This window comes from Hippocampus bargibanti, linkage group LG17 (genome assembly GCF_051943395.1).
Source record: "Hippocampus bargibanti isolate YZ-2025 linkage group LG17, ASM5194339v1, whole genome shotgun sequence".
Classification (NCBI taxonomy): domain Eukaryota; kingdom Metazoa; phylum Chordata; class Actinopteri; order Syngnathiformes; family Syngnathidae; genus Hippocampus; species Hippocampus bargibanti.
The window spans coordinates 8,677,509-8,698,412 of record NC_142750.1 but is presented as its reverse complement, the minus strand read 5'-3'; the positions used below and the strand labels follow the sequence as shown (position 1 = coordinate 8,698,412).

The window sequence follows — 20,904 nt, the reverse complement described above, 5'->3', positions numbered from 1 at the left end:
TAAAAAGCTTTAAAATAACGCCTCGTCGGTTTCTCTGTCCAACCCACTGTTAAATTGTCCAAACTACAATTTAGCGTGTACAGTTCTCCCAGCAGAGGACGCCGCTATTCCATTTTGACTTGCAACTTTTCAAAAGTCAGCTTTCAAAATCCATTTCAAGCATGAAATGTGTTGATGCCGTTAGACCCCAGAGTTACTATCGCCATCACTAAATATGTGTAATTTGATTTGAAAATGTCTCTTCTTTCATTAGTGCTGAAAAATTACCAAAGCAACTGTATTACCAAAGCAACCCCGCCCCCAATTCAATGTTGCTGCCGTTGATTGAAAATGTCCCCATTGTGGGACTAGTAAAGACTTTCTGATTCTGATTACATCATCTCTCCTGCTCCTGATTATTTTGGTTGTGACAAACAAAGCTGTAAATAAACAGCATGGTGGCTGTCAGTGTAGTGGGGTTGGCGGCGAGTGTCTGTGCAGGAGGGAGCTCTTTATCAAACAGTCGGGATGCAAATGAAATTTCACACGGTCTCGCCGTCGAGGAAATTTAATTACGTTGCTTGTTGCTGGACTGTTGGAATGCATCACTAAAGCTTTGAGGCAAGGAGCTGAATAGCTCCACCACACATGTCCCAACCCCCTCCTCGCCCACTTCATGGATACTTCCTGGGGCTCTCTGCCACCTGCTTGCAGCACAGAGCTCCTTGTGATGCCACACTGGACAGCTGCTCTGTGAAAAGCATTGAGAGCCACACAAGGCCGTGTCTATTTCTATTCATGTGGCTTCCGTCATCCTGGCTCTGGGGCGTCAAATCACTCCTGCTCCGTCATAATTCAAATCTGGTCATGACCTTCTTTTCCTTCATGCTGAATTACCGTTTGAATTGGAATAAAACAAATGTCTGACAACAAAAGACTGGTTGTTGGGTAAGACATGCTACTCCAGTCCAGCAGGTGGCAGTGTAGCGAGTGAGTCACTGGAATGCGACACATTAAAAAAATTACTCCATACAAAAAGAGTGAACAAAATAGATGTTGTTTAAGTCAATGCTGATTCTGACAGAACAAAATTCCGATAATTAATGGCTGTAACCCTAAAACATAAGCTCGCCACTGGAGAAACTGCTGTGCCTGTATTTGCTGGATTTGCTAATTGCTTGATGCAACATGTTTTCCATATATTGCTTTTATTTTGTGTTTATTACAGAAACTCCCTAACTTATGAACGAGATACGTTCCGAACGGTTGTTTGTAAGGTGAATTTGTAAGTTGCTTCAGTTCTATATTATGTATGGAATGTATGCTTAAGGCTGATATAATTTGCAAATTGCCTTAATGCAACTTTTTATCCATGTATTGCTTTTATTTTGTGTTCGTTACAGACACTCCCCGACTTACGAATGAGGTACGTTCGGAACAGCCATTCATAAGGTGAATTTGTTTGTAAGTTGCTTCAGTGCTATATTGTTTGGAATGTATGTTTTAAGCTTATATAAGTATGTTTAAGGTTTATATAAATGTGTTTTCCGTCTTGTATAAGTAACTTGTAGACTCAGAATCATCTGTGACAGCCTGAGGGGAAAAAGTTTTCGGTCCGTTACAAATGATGTCAGCTATCCATTAGCTGACTGTTGCTGTTAACTGTCTTGCTGGCTAGCTATTGGCTATCTGGCTATATATTACTTATTAGCTATCCATTAGCTAGGTAGCTTTCTGTCTGAGTTTCTTCGGGGTTGAGTGAAAGCTGGCGCCTGTGGCTGCCGCTGCTCACCCACAGAAAAACTTTATGCCGTGACTGTAAAGTGATTTTGAGAGTTTCGAAAGGCGCTTAGAAATGAAATGTATTATTATTATTATTATTACTCATTTACTTTCATGACAAGCAATGCAATAATGACCCCACCCTCACCACAGCACCATATGCTGTACCTGGTGGGTTATTGCCCCAATTTACGAGTTGTGGCCATACTATAATGGATTTATATTTAAAGATGAGTCTTCCATATACACCTTTTATCGCACATATGCATGCAAAATTGCATTTTTTTTCTTCCATTGAACTCATGTTTGTGCTTTTTATTTTTTTCAGCCTAACCCAACTAATTTATTTGGTTTCTAACCACTGCAGCTGCATCCGCTGGACCGGGTTGGCTCACTGCCCCACTTGACCCCAGTTCAATAGGAATGTTAGCAACTTGAATGATGACTCTGGTGCAAGCTGTATGGGAATTTCAGACCGCAGTTCAATCATCATTGACGGTTTCATTCTTGAAGGGATAGGATGGGATCAAATCCTTGAGGTATGTGGAATTGACTGTCACTTGAACGCCTGCTCCTGCCGCTTTGTTGCCTCAGTGTGTACCAGAATGTGTGGTGTGTGTGTGTTCTCAAGGCGGCAGCTGTGTCCTTGATGACTTTTAGAAAAGGGGATTGACTAGGGAGTGGCTGGTTGATAGTGGCGGATATCACATTATTCACAGGCCACCTCCTCCTCCTCTATATGCATCAGCCATACTAGTCAGAGGGTGAGAAGCACCCAATGAAGGATTTATCACAATCAAATTAGCCCAGAAGTAGAAAATGAGAAGCTCCCGCTCACTGAGATGCTTGCACAGCTCTCCAAACCTCATTTTCTATCCCGAAAGAGTTCAATCACATTGTATGCATTTGTCAGTATTCTTTATCCTCTGCAATAAACAACTAATATCACTGCAAGTTCATGAATTTTACGCCCCCCATTTCGTGCAAATAATAGCAGGATATCTATATAAAATAATAAATTACAAAAAATAAAAATATCAGAAGATTATTTAGATATGACCCACCCATAGAAACTCCCCCCCCCCCCCTCCCCCACAAAAAAATTGCTTGTGCCTGATATAACTTTCCATTGGGTGTTCATTTGAACTTGAAGAAAAAGTCTTCTTTCAAGTACTCTTCAAACTGCTGCTGGAGTGTGTTCTTTCCAAAGTTCAAGTTCCAGGAGTGACATGTGATAGGGGGATTAGGCGCTCTTATTCTAGTGTGTATGTGTGTGGGAGGTAGGAGGGGGGGAATCAAGACCTCTACCAGTTGTTGTGCGATGTCTGCTGGGGCCTGACACTAGGTCTGATCTGGTGGACAATACCTCTACTTAGTTGGAGGCCGTGCAAAGGAGCCAAAAAGGCAACGTGCAAGTGGCCCCTGTGATGCCAGGAATGTCCTTGGCTACCTTTGCTAAACGACCCCCCCCCCTCCACACACACATCATGCCCCTCCCCAAATTGGATCATTATACCTGCTGTGATCTGCACCGCTTTGCTCTTTAATCAGTTGTAAACGTGGCAATTCAGAGCCAGCCAGTCTTGACAGGTTCGTTGTGGGGCTTTTTCAATGGGAGGTGCCAGGAAGTCCACCATTGTGATTATGTTGCCATCAACGTGATGCAAAGTGTTGACAACATTTTCACCCTCTGCTTTGTCTTTTCATCTTTGCAGCTTTGGCGTACCTTCTTGATTAGTAGATCCCACCATGAGATCTCCAAATGCACTCAAAATACTTGTGGAAGTGATACTGGTGGACCGGCCAGTGTATTTTGTATGCTGCGACAGCAGTAAGTATTAAGTATTTTAAGTATATATAAGTAGAATTTGAAATTATTCACTGTTGGATGCAGGCAGTGTCGGTTCAGTTAATGGTGGCCTGTCTGAATGTGACTCGTACACACAAAGACAGGTCAATCCTTTTTGTCCCAATTTTGCTTCCTGACATCAAAAGACGAGTGTGCGATAAGATGATTCATATATCTGCTCTCTGTTAAGAGTGTATTTGTCCCAGGTCGGAGCACCCAAGCAAGTTTTGTATTGTTTTTATGTCACTATGTGGTGATTTTTCTTCTCCCGCCCATTGTTTTCCCTTTAGCAATACGGCTATTTTTGTCCTTATTTTGTCGCTGCGAAACAATTTCACATAAAAGATTGTCCGGTAACGTTACCCTTGTGTCTGAGGTGTCTTAAAATTGGCTGGTCGCAATTTGTGGGGGTACGTTAACTCATTCACTGCCAGACATGTGCAAAAATGTGTCCACTCCAGTGCCAGGGTTTTTGTCATTGTCACTTGTATTCCAGGACCCACAGAATATTGAGTTTTAGGACCACAGAAACATCCATTACAGCGTTAGAAACCTTAGACTCTCTTCTTTCTTCAGAAAAAATGTAAATTGCTGAATGATATGGGTCTGGAGTTATATGATCTTGAAATGAGGGCTGCTGTCCAAAATACAATGCAATACATACATATTGGTTTATACTATATAGCGTTTTAACAACAGCTGAAGCTGGAACAAAGGGAAATTCTGCCCCCTCGTGCAAGGGAAAAACATTGCCAGATGTCTGACCAGTGCTTTATCGGCACACAATGATGAAAAAACAAAACCGAACAAATTCGCGAATGGCGCTTTACATCATATTTTCAATTCCCGAATGAATTCATGCATGGCAGTGAATGAGTTTGTCTTAAAAATGAAACATGTTCATTATTTATGACCAAACATCTTTGTTTAGCTGGTGGATTACTCAAGATGCTATTTCATAAGGTTTATGATGTAGATGCCCACCATTATCGCGACAGCAGTCACACCGACGTGGATTATTATTGTCCATGTGAGCTTTCTTTGTACTAAAAAAAAGGATGTGAGCATGGGGAAAAAGTCATGACAAATGAGCTTTTCCCTGAAGCAGAAAGAGGATAGACTCATGCGCCAGAGACAATTAACAAAGCATAAACTTTCCCACTACAAATCATAATCCTGATTTTTCCTCGCAGGCAATGCAGATAACGCCGGGGTCTTTTTGTCTTGTGTAATACCTGTCCATCATCTATGACACATTAGATCCAAATGTCCTCAGATGACACGGAATTCTTCAGACGGGTGAGTTGCTGATTTATACTGCCACAAAAGCGTCCTGGTTTGACTTTGGTCAATTAGAAGCCACAAAGAGGCGAGTTCCCAATGTGCCCATAAGGGAACAAGTGCTTGTGACTTTAATTTTTCAGGGAATGTGCGACTCGATACAGTTTCATCTTTTCCACTGCCTGAAAGATGCCCCCCCCCCCTCAAGTATTTCCTCCAGACTGCAGGCTCCAGTTCATGAACTGAAGGATATTTGTACAATAATCCCGCGGCATCCTTCCCACAGACCCGCCTGTCACATGTGCACAACAGGCCGTTATTAAACGTAATTACCAGTCTTGGTTGATCGACCAAAGTTTGTTGTCGTGACCATATGCTGTATATTCCTATGCTTGACGCCATGGAACAAAGGGAACGGCAGCGGGTATGCGCCCCACAAGGAGATGATTTTTTGTATTTTTTTTAGAACGCAGGGCAAGATGATCAGACCTCCCACATCACAATCCCTAAGTTTGCATTCCTGCTAGAGTTCAAAAGTTTCATCTTCAAAATATAGTCAGTGGGTGTTCTTATGTGGGAAAATATGGTCGAGCACCAACCACAAGATCAGGAAGTCTCCCTTTAAAGGACAACCGACGTCTCCGGACAAGTTGTGTCCATAATTTGTAAAATTGCTTCAAAACGACTTCTACTGAGCATATTTTACAAAGATTCCACGGCATATAGCTATATTTTACGTTTTAGGACTGCGCTGAATATTGAGGAAGTCTTGTTTTTGATTTGGTGACTAGTCCTGATGTCACGTCACGGAAGGAACGCCCCTGACCGAGAAAGGACACACAATGCATTTTGCGCTACTTTGTTTGGTCTGAAAACTTTGTGTTGATCCGTGTTGACAAAATTAGAAGGAAAACACATAAATAACGCAATGGTGAATTGTTGTGTGTTGCACCGAACAACTATTTGATATTCGCTGACAAAAATTTCCAGGAGACAAATAATCCCATTTCCACGGAGCTTTGTCGCCATCTTCTGCCTTTTTTGAGTGCTACATTTCCTCTCCTGATGCCTCAAAATGACACAGAATAAATTCTTTAATCGATTGCAAACATGTATGCTTTCCTCTTCAGAACTATTTGAATCATATTCATAACTGGATGAGTAACAAGAAAGCATCTGCTCCGAATCTGAAGCCATTGTTTTGATTCTCGAGCAAGGCAAGACGTCTTGGCGTGACACCACGAACTGGGGGCGGGACTTTCTGAAAATGCCCAATTCACAGCTAATTTTTTTGCAGATTCAGCACACTTTAAGTCATTTTTATTGGTATTTTGAATTGACTAAAATATCCGCCTGCGTGTTTTGGGTATCTTAGGTGCTTAAAACGTTTTTCTGATGTCAGTTAGGAAACAAAAAACTGGTGTCGGTTGTCCTTTAAGTCTTCAGAGAAAGCACAGGGGGAGACAACAGCGGCAGGATATCAGGCGACTAGGTGAGCACGTCCGCCTTACACTGAAGAGGTGCAGGATTCGATTCTTGCTTAATGGGCATGCATGTTCTCCCCATTTCTGCATGGGTTTTCTTTGTGTTCTCCAGCTTTCTCCCATATTCCAAAACCTTACATGGCAGGTTCATAAAACACTGTAAATTTTGTATTTATGAATAGGTTGTTGTGTCAAAAAAATCTTTGGTCTTAAATTTTCCTACTCCTTACAGACAATGCATTGTTCTTAGAATGTATTTCATTTTATGTATTTGACCCATTGGAATTTGTACTCTATATTAAATATAAAATATGTCTTAAAAATACAGCAGCCGCTTAGATGAAACAACATTTAATTCATTAAAAAAATATAAATATATATTATTAAAAAAACATAATAGATGAATGTAATGTGAAATTAAACATTACTTTAAAATGTGTTAAATATTTATATCCTGAATTTTGGAAAGAGATGCCAATTTCACTGTAAGATCAGAGCATAGTCATCAAATGGTGAGTATTTTTATTTTATTTTAATTTTGCTACCCGAAGACCATTTTCTGTTTGGGGCGCATTGTATCGAGCATCTTCATCTTTATTAAGTTCATAGAGTTGCTTGTTCTGCAATCACGAGGGGACACAAGCCAGTGTCTTATTGTGCTGGTCCTAAGGCCGTATAAATACATTGGATTGTGTCAGGAAGGGCATGTGACGTAAAAGCTTGGCCAAAACAAACATGCGAATCAAACCTCTGAAGATGGAGGACACTGATTCGCTGTGGCGACCCCTTGAAGGGAAAAGCCGAAAAGAAGCGGTCTCTTTATATCTATCAAAATATATATTTTGTCCAGCATTTTATAGGAACAGTTGAATAAACCACCCCTGAAGGAAAAATCCAAAAGGAAAAGAATATATTAAGATATACTGACAAGACTGTGAAAGACAACACTCTGAATGACATAATGCAGTGAAATATATTCAAAAAATGTCAGCACTAATTGCAGTGCATTGATTTTTGTACAAAATCCAATTCAATTCTCATGAAGCTTTTTCATTCATCAATAAATAACATGAATTGTCATAGAGGAAAAAAATGAAAACACTGACAAATCCAAATTTTTCTCAGTGGTTCTGAACTTTTATTTTTGATGTTCTGGGCCCCCAACACGGGGAGACGTGTGTTAGTTAAATATCAGAATCAGATCATAATCCCTGAGATGTTTATCATTTGGGAATGAACAGTTCCAGCCCTCCAGATGCTGGAGAGAGAATAAAAAAAAAAAAGCAGTACGACACGATTCCCACAAAAGCCGACGTAAACCACGTTACATTCGAAAACATTCCTGTACATAACAGTCGCTAAACAAAAGGACAGTATATGATACTGTAGTCGCCGTGTACAGCGTAACCCAATATGGGTCGACTCCATGCAGAGACGCTGAGGTTGCTCAGGTTAAGTTGTCGCCTCGCAAAACTCAGCAAGAAAAAGCATGTTACTATCGATTTTTTTGGTGGATGTGCCAGAGTACACAAAGTTTTCCTGGCTTTGAGTCTTCAGAGGCGAGCATCTTTACCAGAGAAAGCAATCAGCTCATTTGAAGTTCAGCTGTGCAATTTTTCAACAATTCCAAAGCCTAACAAATCAAACAAACAAAAGAAACAAAAAAAAAATCAAAAACTCCCCTGTTCATTATTTTGTATCCCTCCTGATTGTAACGCATGCAAGAAGCGCATTTATAAGTTAGATGCAAATGAATAAAATACATTTTTGCAGGGGTTTTGTTCAGTTGGACACAAATCTAAAGTCCTTCCAAAATGTCTTTTTTTTCTTTTGAAGAGAATCAAAGTGCTTCATCCTGATAAACTTCAAAATAGGTCAGTCTTAACACTGTTTACATAAAAGCACAACAAAATCTTCACATGAGAGTGTTTGTCCGGAATCCAAATGCTTTGAAGCGTTTCCATTAAAAAAAAATATCTCATAAAAAAAGTAAAAGGCGGAGTAAAGCTGGCAAAATAGGTCATGGACATAGGAGATACATTCTATAAGAATCGCAAGATACATTTACAAGCAACAAATACAAAAAGCTCAACTGATTGCCTGCAAACTTAAAAAAAAAAATCCACTTCATAGTGGAGGTAGTCCCGTAATCGGCGGCCCGCACAGCAGCCCACTTAGCCGAAAAAGCCCGCCGTAACGCTCGCTGAAAAAAACCCAGCGGCGATGCGGTCTTGACATTAACAACGCAAAAAAAACACGCTGGTCCTCGCCAGCCTTTCAGATACCGAGGCAAGGCGCAGGACGAGGATGAGAGAGGAGCGGTCGCCCTATAAGGCAACCTGGGGCGGACACCACGGGGTGTCGGGGTAGACCAGGCAGTGCACAGACTTGAACCTGTAATACAAACAGACGAGGGATCAGAGTTACGTCAAGTTACAATGGAAAAAAAAATAATCCTGTTGTTCTGATAATAATAATAATAATAATAATAATAATAATAATAATAATAATAATAATAATAATGATCATAATGATAATAATAATCATCATCATCATCATAAACATAATGATCATAATGATAATTATGATCATTATGATAATAATAATAAATAATAATAAATAATAAAATAACTAAACAATTTCATTTCTAAGCGCCTTTCAAAACTCTCAAGGTCACTTTACAGTCACAGGATAAGTTTTTTTCTGTGGGTGAGCAGCGGCAGCCACACGCGCCAGCGTTCACTCAACCTGGAAGTAACTCAGATAGCAAGCTAGCGAATAGATTGCTAATAGCCAGCGAATACATAGATGACATGCAGGTGTATGTTTAGACCCTCACCTGGATGGATCCTCCTCCACAGGAAAAGCTCCTTTCAAATTGATGATATTGCTCTTGTTTTCAAACATCCCGTAGCTGAGAGTAATCTAAAGAAAAAGTGAACAACCATATGAACAGGAGAGTACCAATGCCGCTCTTTTGTGTGTGTTTTTTTTTGTGGCGAACCCTTGAAGGGAAAAGCCGAAAGGAAAAGAAAATAGAGAACAGTTGTGATTCTTTTTTTTTTTTATTTAAACCAACGACTGCATTCCTGTCGACTCATACATTTTCCTCGTATTTTATACGTTTTTTTTTAGCATTTCAAATAATGTACGGCGTACTCCCAACTTTTATAAGGATTTTTTTAAAATTGTGAACCGATCTTACAAAAAACACTTTTGCTCAAATCCAGTTTGTATCAACTGCTGGTAGCCAATGACAATGCTGCCGCCGATCGCTACTATTGTCACAGCAAAAGTAATCCTCAATCGTATACAGATGCTCCCCTACTTACGAACATTTTTGTAGTAACATATGGAGTATTGTCTCCAGTTGCACATGTACATATTTTTATAGAGCATATCTTTTATTAAATGTTTATTTTTTAGTACAAACCAATACAGGTTACTTATGCAAGCCTTAAACAACAACCGACGCCTCCGGACAAGTTGTGTCCATAATTTGTAAAATCACTTCAAATGACTTCTACTCAGCGTATTTTACAAAGATTCCACCGCATATATAGCTATATTTTACGTTTAAGATTCATGCTGAATATTCAAGAATCTTGTTTTTGAGTTGGTGACAATACCTACCGTGACGTCACGTCTGGAACGCCCCTGACCGAGAAAGCGACACGCAATGTATTTTGGGTACTTTGTTTGGTCTGAAAACTTGTTGATGACGAAATTAGAAGGAAAACACATAAATAACGCGATGGTGAATTGTTGTGTGTTGCACCAAGACTATTATTTGATACTAGTTGACACAAATTCCCAGCAGAAAAATCAGCCCATTTCCAATGGAGCTTGGGCGTCATCTTGTGCATTTTCTGGGACGCTACATTGCAGTCCAATCGCCTCAAAATGACATGGAAGGACTTCTTTAATCGATTGCAAACATATATGCTTTTCTCTTCAGAACTATTTGAATCATATTCATAACTGGATGAGTAACAAGAAAGCATCTTCTCCGAATCTGAAGCTATTGTTTTAATTCTCAAGCAAGGCAAGATGTCCTGGCGTGATGTCACAACTGAAACTTTCTGAGGTCATTTTGAAGTAGTTTTGGGACACTTTAAGTCATTTTTATTGGTGTTTTTATTTGACATTTCATGACATATCAGCCTGTGCGTTTTGGGTATATTAGATGCTATAAAACGTTTTTCTGTCAGTTAGAAACAAAAATAATTGTGTCGGTTGTCTTTTAAACATACTTATACAAACCTTAAACATACTTATATAAGCCTTAAACATACATTCCATACAAAATATAGCACTGAAGCAACTTACGAACAAATTCATCTTACGAACGACCGTTCGTAACGTATCTCGTTCGTAAGTTGGGGAGCGTCTGTATTTTTATTTATTTATTTATTTGCTGTGTATGGTTGGATTGATAAAAGTATAATGTGCACATGCGCGGTAAGCTGTCTGCATTTCCGCTTGTGTGAGCGTTTTTCATCATTTCAAATAATGTATGGTGTACTACATCTTTTATCTTAAAATTGTAATCATTTATAAGGGCAGCTATTAGCCAAGGTTGACAGGTATGATTACTGGTTCATTTTTTTAAGTAACAACTTGTCATTGCTGACATTTTAACATCCCACCGCAACGAACAAGGCATTTCAGTGATGTGGCAATATAGTTGGAACACTAGGGGAAATTAGCTAATGGGAGTACATTGATAAGGGATAAAGAATGTCGACCGAATTTACTACAGTATATTATGTCAGGCTGGTGAAGTAGTATCTGTGTGGAGTATTGGCACATTTTTAAGGGTACTGTACATCACCGGTGTCAAAGTCAAGGCCCGGGGGCCAAATCTGGCCCGCCACATCCTTTTATTCGGTCCACGAAAGCAAATCAAACGTGTAAATTTCAGTGATTCTTGCAAAAGTCTGAACCAAAATTTAAAATTTTCCCATGTAATCCCCAATAATAAGTCATTATTTTTTACTTCAAATTTAAAAACAAGTTATTCATTATTTTGGTGTACACTGTATATCTAATATGTGGAGGCGATTAAACATTCTAATGGCTTCCCCAAATTCATAACATCCCCCGAGAGGAAAACGTAACTACAATGTGGCCCGCGGTAAACGGTGAGTTTGACACCCTTGCTGTACATGACGTGGCAACAGTCGCCAACCCTAAAATACAACATGAAACATTTTACTGTTTACTTTCAGCCTCACCTGCTTGTGGATCTCCGATCTCGATACTTGTTGTAGGTTCTCCAAATGCGAGTGGAACAAGTTGCTGCGTATGAGCGAGACGCCCAACACTGACTCGATGATGTAGCCTACGGTGCAATCGTCGGGCAGACGGATCTTCTCCGCCGTGTTCATGAAATGGCCACCACTGGAGAGACGACACATGTAGGTAAGACATGGCTAGATGCTTTTGTTTTGTTTGTTTGTTTTTAGCTCATTCACTGTCAGATGATGTGCAAAAAATGTGTCCACTCTAGTGCCAGGGTTTTTGTCATTTTCACACAAATTGCAGGACCCACGGAATATTGAGTTTTAGGACCACATAAACATTCAAATACTGTAGGTATAAGAAACTTTAGACTCTCCTTTTTTATCTGAAAAAAAGTGTATATCAAGCTTATTTGGTGGGAGAGTTATCTGCGGTGGAGGTTGGGGCGGCTATACAAAAGACAAATGCTGCCCCTTGTGGAAGAGAAAAACATTGTCAGAGGTCTGACCAGCCCTTTACCGGCACCCCCCCGCAAGAAAAAACAAAACCCGAACAGATTCGGGAATGGCCCTCCACATCATGCTTTTCAATTCCCAAATAAAATCGGGAATGGCAGTGAATGAGTTAATTACCATGTCAATATTTGTCTTACCTGGCCCAAGGGCTCATCTTGAGTGCCAAACCCCGACTGACACAGAAGCCTGCCCCCCCAGTAGCGAACCAGAAGTTCACTGGTTTCTATAACAAGACAGAGAAACATGATATAATTCCAAAGAATTGTGCATAGAATTCCTTGTTTTGTTTTTTTTTAATTGGTTGTCTACGCACCATCTTATTATCACCCAGCCTCTCCGTGGCCTCGATGGGCCTGTCCAGGCTGGGCTTTCCGATGTACACGTCCTGTGTGTGCTGGTACTGAGAAAGCTGCTTGAGCAGAGCACGAACGTTCACGTAGTTATCGTCGTCAACGTGACAGAACCACCTAAGCATCAGGTATATTGTGAGAACCCCGATTGAACGTGCATAAATGTGCCTTTGTGTTTGTCTCAAGCACTCACTTTTTGCCCATTTCTATGAACTTGTCGTACTCCACGGCCATCTTGCAGGAAAGGGCCTGTCGGCTGTGGGCGGCCGAACAGTTAGTGTTGATGGCGTGATTCCCTGTAGACATACATGAACAAGAGTGATGACATGCAGCTTGTTTGTATGCGTCATCATTGATAGCTTTTTTTTAATTTTTAACTTCCACAATACAATCTGTTGTTATGGTGCGTGAAAAATAATAATTCCTTGTCAGAATGTCTCACCTATTTTCCTCTTGAGCTCCTCATCCTCGCCGTCTGTGAATATGTATGTCTGTGGATAAACAAGATGAATTACACATTACAGTTAATGATTGTTTGTATACAATCATAGGCAACAACATTAGGTACGCCTTCACAAAATACCAATTTAAAAATGTCGGACTTTAAAAGAATAAAGACTCTGTTTGGAATTACACGAATTCAACAATGTGTTTTTTAATGCGGGTATCACTCGCAAAACATACTTTTTGTTTACGAGCTAGTTAAATGGAGCAGCGTCTTTTTATGGGAATATGCCAGCAGCGTTATTTGGCGATATAACAGACATACAGTCAAATATAAATTTAACCGAGATGAATTTCCCCTTAAAGGGGGCGGTAAATAAACATTTCAGTGGACACATTGCTGAATCTATATTTGCGAGCAATAGCAAGCTGGTTATCAAGAACCGTATTTTGATTATATTACCAATATTTTTTTTTGTCATTTAGGTCTTGCTAAACTTGAGCTATATAGCTAGGCAGCTAGCTAGATATGTATAATAATAATAATAATAATAATAATAATCATACATTTCATTTATAAACGCCTTTCAAAATTGTCAAGGTCACTTCACAGTCAAAGGATACGTTTTTCTGTCGGTGAGCAGCGGCAGCCACATGCGCCAGCGTTCACTCAACCCAGAATTAACTCAAATAGATAGAAAGCCAAAAAAATTAGCTAATAGATAGCTAATTGAGCGCTAGCTAGATAGCTAGATAGCTAATAGATAGCTAGCTAGATAGCCATCTAGCTAGCTAGATAGATAGACAGCTGGATAGCTAGATAAATAAAAAGCAAGATGGCAACTTTGTGATTTTCATTTTGGAGTAGATGAGCTGAGTCAGTTCGGCAGTTATTCATTTTTAAAATAAACATTTAACTACTAACCTATATAGCTAGATAGAGACGATAGATACTATAGATAGAAGAGCTTTTTTTCAAAGGAATACATACATTAAAAATTGTTTGCTTTGTTTGGGGGAGGGGGCGTAACAGACATTGCTGAGGAACTCAACTGTATTTATATAACGCTTTGAAACAACCACTGCTATTAAACAAAATGCTGTAAAGTGATAATGTTACTGCATCAGCCGCTAACAAAATATATAAATAGATTAACTGCAGTAGCCTGAAGCAACGACTAGGTTGCCTCACTTGCCTTTACTACAATTGAATTTACCTTACCTGAATGTGAATATGGATGGTCTCTTAGCTACCTAGCATTAGCAATGACCGCTCAATCCATATGTAGACTTATTTATTGTCATATTTTTAGATTGTTTTAAGCATTTGGTGCAGCTGCAGATGTACTTGTGTATTGAATGTTGTGTGAACTCTTTATTTCTCCCGCTTGAGTCCTTTCCTTTATGACAAGCATCATTCAGAAAGGCTTTTATGCATGGGGGAAACACATTGTGGAGTTAAAACAGCCTCCGGCTTACATCACCGTCTTTTGTGCCGCTTCTCACTAATTCCATGGTAACCGCACAATCGGCCCCAAAGCATCCCAGACAAAAAAAGGGGAGGCAGACCATCCGACCTCCTCCTCATCCATCCCTATCACCTATCTCATTCATACTTTAACACAGCCCCCCAGCACAAAGTGAGTGTGACAGTAGCAAATAACTGCAAGCGTGAAAGAACTGTTGTGTGGCAGCAGGTGCTGTCCAACAGTCGACCTGTTTACCCTTCAGGTGGGCCTACACCTGCCGAGCGGCATGCCGCCGTTGTCAAACGGCACGTGTCTCTACATGCCTTTTTTTCAAAGTGTGTGAGTTGCCATTTGTGAGAGGAATCCAGCGGAATGTTTAGAAACAGATGTGATTTGACTTTGACACCATTTTGTCGTTTTAGCTTCTCCCAACATTTTCATCCATTTCCCATCACACCTGTCTCGGGATGGGTGAGTACCAATGCCAGATATTGTTATTGGACCAAAACTAGCCTGATTTCAATGTATCGGGTATTCGTGATTTTTTTTTTTCTGTTCATCACATCCTCGTCCGTCTTCCCATTAACGTATTCACTGCCAGACGTGCAAAAATGTGTCCACTCCAGTGCCAGGGTTTTTGTCATTTTCACTTGAATTCCAGGACCCACAGAATATTGAGTTTTAGGTCTACACAAACGTTCAATGCAGTGTAAGAAATCTTAGACTCTATTCTTTCATCAGAAAAAAAGTTTATGTCAATCTTATTTGGTTCTTAAGTATTAATTCCTAAATTATATGGGTCTGGAGTTATATGAGCTTGAAATGAGGGTCGCTCTGTCCAAAATACAATGCAATATTGGTTTATATAGCACTTGAACAACAGCTGAAGCTGGAACAAAGCACTACCATGGAAAAAAGGGAAATGCTTCCCCTTGTGGAAAAGAAAAAACATTGCCAGAGGCCATGGCCAGTGCTTTATCGGCATCCAAGCATGAAAAAACAAAACCCGAACAATTTCGGGAATTGCACTCTATGTCGTATTTTCAATTCCTGAATAAATTTGTGAACGGCAGTGAATGAGTAAAGATTCGATTTCTACAAGTACCATATTTTCCGGTGTACAAGGTGCACCCCCAATGAATGGTGTATTTTCAAACTTTTTCCATATATGAGGTGCACCGGACTATAAGACGCACCTTGAATGAATGAAAACATTTTCTAAATATATATAAATATATAAAGGTTTTCCAAATATAAGACCCACCACATTATAAGGCGCTATAGTAGAGGCTTGGGTTACACACTACTTCTTCTACAGGGGGAAATGGAGTCGGTGGCTGCTGATGCATGTTGACACAGTTTATCTTCATGCTTCGAATGCATTATTACTGTGTTGCCACCACGACCATTGTAAAGGGCACACCTTACATCTGGGCGAGACCGCTTTGTGGACCCTTCACAATGAGAGATGTCTGGCGCTGTTTGTACAGCAAACCCACTAAGCGCACTGCCATGAGGCTTTATTTGTTCAGTCACACGGGGCAGACGGCCGAATGGCGACGCCGCCCTGGGCCAGCTCATGCCAGGTGGCGGGGCCAGGAAGTGGGGGTTGGGATCCTAGTGTTGATTAGTCAATCAAAAACTATGCGTCCATTCACTCCCTCGCTCCGTCACCCCCTCCGCTTCTCTGTGGAGAACAATGCGTTGAGTTTTCATGCAGGGTAAAAGTCTCCGCTGGGCAAATCCTCAACATGTTTGCCTGCATTTGCATACAGCTGCGGGAGTTAACTCCGCACGGCGCCCTCCCTGCCCCACTGTCTTTGTTTCTAAACAGACAAGGAGACGCGCACTTTCACTACATGCAAATTAAGTGTGTGTGAGAAGCGGAGATAAGAGAGGAGGGGCCAGAGGGGTACTTGAAACCACAGGAAAGGACACCGTGGCCCCCTGTCTGAGCTAAACGTGTGTGGTGCCTGCATGGCTGCCTCCAGCTCCACGGGAAGGAAATGCACCAGTGGACACTCTTCCCTCGATTCACTGCCACCCTCCCCCGTATACCCCTGACCCGAGTGTACAAACATTCACAAGTGTTCTTATGGGGAGAAAAAAAAAAGTCACACTCTCCCTTTTATCGAGTTCCACCCGTTTCCACTTTAAGTACCCATTGTTAAGATTCTGCTTTATTATTATTATTATTATTATTTTGCATTGTTTCAGCACAATGTGCCCAATCGGCCAGAGAATGATATTTGGTAACCGCATTTGAGTTATAATAAAACAAATTTACATTTAAATATTCATATTAAAGTTCATATTTTGAAATATATAAATGTCAATTTTAAAATGTTGATTTTTTTTACTGAATTTCAAGATACTTTATACTTTTCAGATATTTTAAAGTGAAAAACGGAGCCTTGTATTTTGAAAAGACTTTTTTATATTTACTCATTCACTGCCATTCACAAATGTATTCGGGAATTAAAAATATGACATAGAGCGCCATTCTCGGATTTGTTCGGGGTTTTTTTTTTCATGCTTGAGTGCCGATAAAGTGCTGGCTGTGGCCTCTGGCAATGTTTTTTTTCTTTTCCACAAGGGCGCATCATTTCCCCTTTTCCATAGCGCTTTTTCCAGATTCAGCTGTTGTTAAAGCACTATATAAACCAATATGTATGTAAATGCATTGTATTTTAGACAGCCACCCTCATTTCAAGCTCATATAACTCCAGACTCATATAATTTAGGTTAACTCTTTTTTTTCCTGATGAAAGAAGAGAGAGTAAATTTTCTAATGCTGTATTGAATGTTTATATAGTCCTAAAACTCAATATTCTGTGGGTCCTGGAATTCAAGTGACAATGACAAAAACTCTGGCAAGTCAGTGGACACAATTTTGCACGTCTGGCAGGGAAATAGCTTCCGTGTGTTAGACTAGAACTTTTTTTTTTAATCATACCTAAAATTTTAAATGAAAATGGAGGATTTTCAAGGCCTAAAGCCACATTGTCACACTTCTAGGAATGATTCTAAAATCAATGTACACTAATGTGCTAATAAAAGCTCATCGGGCTCATTGCATGTGACAGTAGCACTTTTGCTCCAACTCAAAAGATTAGAACAACAGGCACCACTGTGTGACCAAATATAATCTACATACACACGTAAAGGATGAAGAACAGAAATAAACACAGCGCCGGCACAAAAGAGGCACAGATGCTATGGTGACGCCACAGATGTTCATCAGCTGAGCGTGAGAATAAGCACCGGCCATATGTACGCGGTGGGAACCGAGAGCATCATATGGGCCCTTTTGTTCTGTGTCTCCTGACCACCTGGTCCCCTCCCCGCTGGAAACTCCCTCGTGCATTGTGGCCTTGCTCTTTTTCTCGTATTGTCACCATTGCCATTCGACAGCTGCCTTCCAGGACATTTTTGCCTCTTGTTGCTGTCTAAGACTTTGCCCATTGCGGTCATTACCAGCAATTTGGGAATTGCATTCTCACCAAAACAAGTATTGGATTGGCTGACATTTAATTGGCCAGAGCCCAGACCTAAAACCAAATTGATCTCTCTTGTATTACCCAAAGGGGAACTCAAAGTGCTCATTCTAGCACTCTATGACTTAGCAAATCCAGTGGAATGTCTTAAAAATATGTGTGCCAGTGATTATTACCATAAACCCAGGAATGGAAATAACAGAACAAAGCATCTGGCTTCTTAATTTTTAATAGCCACCAAAAATATGAATTTGTTGACTCAGCAGAGGCTAACATAACATGGCTAGCGACCTACCGAAATTATTTTGTATGATTAAACACGGTAGTAGACACGTGAGGGGATGGAATAGCTTCCAATTGGGGGTCACCTCAATTTCTACACAAAAATATCTGTGACTGGTATGGTGGGTGACGTGGGTGTCGAGAAATGACAGTACAGAGTAGACAAACTAATATACAATATACGAACAAATCCGCTTTCTTGCCATCTGGAGTCATGAAGCCTCCGGCGGCCATCTTGCCTTGCTATCCGCTACGTGCACCTATCTTGACTATATTAATTTCTCTGCAGCTTTTAACTTTTTTTTATTTTGAAATAATAATAATATATTTCATTTATAAGCACCTTCCAAAACTCTCAATGACACTTTACAGTCAGGATAAGTTTTTCTGTGGGTGAGCTGCCGCATCGTTCACTCAACCCAGAATAACTCAAATAGACCGAAAGTTAAGCTAGCTAGCTAATAGATGGCCAGTTAGCTAGATAGCTAGCCAGCTAGATAGCTAATAGATAGCTAGCTAGATGTTGTTGTCTCCCTTGCTAAAATTCCAAAGTATTTGAAGAAAGCTGGATGTGTGACACAATACAGAAAATTTTAGACATTCTGTCCGCACGTTTTTCCGGCAGTCTTGCTGTCAATGATGCTAACGTTAGTCTATTCAGATCAATGATCCCTGCCAAACTTCCAAACACAGATTTAGCTTTGAATAGTTCTGAATAATCCGAGCATTTGACTTCTTCCATGCTTCATTTCAGTCCTAGTGTAGTGCAAACTTTCAAGTGACACCCCTGTCGGCAGGATGAAATCACTTTAACTGCGTATATTTGTGAGGCCACTTCTCCACACACTTACACCCACTAGTTGTCCCACGGGCATCCTCTTGAAGATGACCCCCCCCCCCTCCATCCTTCTGTTCAAGCTTGACCCAAACTCAGACTTTCCCGCGTTCCCATGGAAAAAGAAGCAGACAGGGTGCTGGGAAATCTTTTCTTCAGCCCCACCTCCATCCCCAAAAGACAAGCTTTGTTCCTGTCAGAACTGCGAAAGAAAGGGGGGGGGGGGATTCAGGGCGCTTTGGGGAGTCGACGCTTGCCGCGGAGGCATCCATTGCACCGGGTGGGGGCATTCACAAAGGACACCTCAAAAATAGGAAGCATAATAGGGAGAGTGGAGCGAGAGGGGCCTGTAAGGGGGTCTCCCCTTGCTTGAAAGTGTCCCTTTCGTTCTCAGCCACATTACTCAGAGGAGAATAAAGAGTGACATGCGGTGAGGTGGGGGGTGAATGGTGGGTGTTTGAGAGCCTCACAGCCACTTATGGGTGTTATTAAAAAAATCTAAGCAGCCATCTTTCATTGTGCAGTCACATTTTCACCCCCTGCTGGAAATTATATAAATGCACTTGATGTACCGTATTTTCCAGTGTATAAGCCACACACCCAATGAATGGTGTATTTTCAAACATTGTCCATATATAAGGCGCATCGGACTGCAAGATGCACCTTCAATGAATGAAAAACGTTTGTGTAAAAGTTTTAAGGCACACCATATTATAAGGCGCTACAGTAGACGTTGGGTTTACATTTTATATATCCAGCATGATCCGCGCACTACTTTGTACAGTAGTGCGCAGTAGTGTAAATTGAGTCGGTGGCAGCTGAAATTAGTTGTGAGACCTGCTGTGGCTCAATATGACTTCACATATAAGAAGCAGGGTCATTTTTTGAAGAAAATCAAGGCTTTTGAGTGCGCCTAACACACCGGGATTTTTTTTTGTAAAGTCAACGAACCAAGCAAGTGACAGTGGCCACCCAAAAGCCACCCCCCCAAAAAAAATATATATATAATAATAATAACAATAATAATGTATGTTGCTCTTCTATCTATACTAGCGACCAAGAATAAGGGGCAGAAAACTTACCTGCTTTCTGCGAGAGGTCAAAAGGTAAAAAATAAACCTGTGTAACCCCACACTAAACGTGGTCCATGATTACAAACGTCAGTAAAGTTCATAATTACCTGTTGCATACTCCTAGAGATCCAAGTGTCCAGAAGCAGGTTGAGTCTGGACTGGTGGAACTTCTTGGTGGTCTTCACCGCGATGAACAAGTCATCGGGTCTGATGACCTCGGCCGGCAGGGGTTCGGTGTCCCCGGCGGAACCAGAGGAGCGCGGAGTGGGCTTCTCCGCCTCTCTGCGCCCGCGGCTCAGCCTGCCGAAGTACGCTGAGAAGCCCTTCCGCACGCCGCCTTCCGCCGACGACGCCTCCCCTCCTTCGGCCCCGGGTAACGACCGAGTGTCCTCGTGACCGCTACTCTCCGCGCGCACTCGTGCAGCGCGATGGCGCACGGCGACCAATAACATTAAGAAACAGAGAACCGCTGCGGTGCTAACGCAAACGACCGTCTTCTTCCCGTTGTTCTTCAGCATGGTAAAAACTAAAAACTGTTAGGAATGCAGTCGATTTCCGACGCATATGTTAATTTAAAAGAAAAAAGTGTGATGGGCTCGCGCGCGGCACATCGCTCAGGCGCGACTGGTGACGACGTCACGAAGACACATTTATAAGGGTCTTCTGTGACCACGCCCACCGGGAGGGTCTTCGGGACTGAAATTTTACATAACAGGTGCTAAAACTCTTTGGCGTTGGGACAAAGATGGCAAATGTACTTACATTCTGAGTTGTTACGCACACATACAAAATAGGAAAAGTACTGATACTTCTTTGTGCA

The 20,904-nt window shown here is 41.0% G+C and overlaps 1 protein-coding gene and 1 long non-coding RNA gene across 2 annotated transcripts; one reads left to right on the top strand and one right to left on the bottom strand.

Moving 5' to 3' along the window:
* The first annotated feature begins 3,485 nt into the window (after nt 1–3,485).
* Nucleotides 3,486–5,935, top strand: LOC148885560 (uncharacterized). Its single transcript, XR_016118129.1, has 3 exons — nt 3,486–3,592; nt 4,804–4,909; nt 5,035–5,935. It is a non-coding gene; the product is annotated as an uncharacterized LOC148885560 (long non-coding RNA).
* A 1,546-nt stretch (nt 5,936–7,481) lies between these two features.
* On the bottom strand, nt 7,482–20,694 carry lfng (LFNG O-fucosylpeptide 3-beta-N-acetylglucosaminyltransferase). Its single transcript, XM_089019053.1, has 8 exons — nt 20,192–20,694; nt 12,927–12,975; nt 12,678–12,780; nt 12,448–12,601; nt 12,272–12,357; nt 11,613–11,778; nt 9,215–9,300; nt 7,482–8,769 (listed from the first exon to the last, which is right to left on the bottom strand). The coding sequence occupies exons 1-8, from the start codon at nt 20,600–20,602 to the stop codon at nt 8,703–8,705; spliced, it is 1,122 nt and encodes a 373-aa protein (XP_088875179.1). The 5' UTR covers nt 20,603–20,694; the 3' UTR covers nt 7,482–8,702.
* Between the last annotated feature and the right edge of the window lie 210 nt (nt 20,695–20,904).